The sequence below is a fragment of the Meleagris gallopavo genome, unplaced genomic scaffold, assembly GCF_000146605.3.
Source record: "Meleagris gallopavo isolate NT-WF06-2002-E0010 breed Aviagen turkey brand Nicholas breeding stock unplaced genomic scaffold, Turkey_5.1 ChrUn_random_7180001842063, whole genome shotgun sequence".
NCBI lineage: Eukaryota > Metazoa > Chordata > Aves > Galliformes > Phasianidae > Meleagris > Meleagris gallopavo.
Window position 1 is genome coordinate 1 of NW_011111097.1, and position 606 is coordinate 606.

At 55.0% G+C, this 606-nt stretch overlaps 1 protein-coding gene across 1 annotated transcript in view; it reads left to right on the forward strand.

Moving 5' to 3' along the window:
• Positions 1–3: 3 nt before the first annotated feature.
• The window catches only part of LOC116217610 (neuroblast differentiation-associated protein AHNAK-like), a gene marked incomplete at its 3' end in the record, with an annotated part of 2,802 nt that continues 2,199 nt past the window's right edge, over positions 4–606 (forward strand). The window contains exon 1 of the mRNA XM_031557523.1: positions 4–606. Coding sequence (XP_031413383.1) covers positions 4–606 — 603 coding nt within the window.

Here is a 606-nt window from a genome sequence, read left to right on the forward strand (position 1 = left end):
TCCATGCCTGACTTCGACCTGAACCTGAAGGGCCACAAAGTGAAGGGGGACGTGGATGTGTCCGTGCCCAAAGTAGAAGGTGACCTGAAAGGTGTTGGCCTGGAATTGAAAGGACCCAAAGTGGACGTGGACGTTCCCGATGTGGATATCGAAGGACCCGAAGGGAAATGGAAAGGCCCCAAAGTGAAGATGCCAGAGATGCACTTTAAGGCTCCGAAGATTTCGATGCCCGACTTCGATCTGAACCTGAAAGGCCCCAAAGTGAAAGGAGACGTGGATGTGTCCGTGCCGTGTGTGGAAGGTGGAGTGAAAGGAGGAACTGTGGAAGTGAAAGGTCCAGGGATGGACGTGGAGGCCCCTGGGGTGAGCGTGGAGGGCCCCGAAGGGAAAGTGAAGGGCCCCAAATTTAAGATGCCCGAAATGCACTTCAAGGCCCCCAAAATCTCCATGCCTGACTTCGATCTGAGCCTGAAGGGCCCCAAAGTGAAGGGAGACGTGGATGTGTCGGTACCCAAAGGAGAAGGGGACCTGAAGGGCCCCGACATCGACATTAAAGGACCCAAAGTGGACGTGGACCTTCCTGATGTTGAGTTGGAAGGTCCTGAG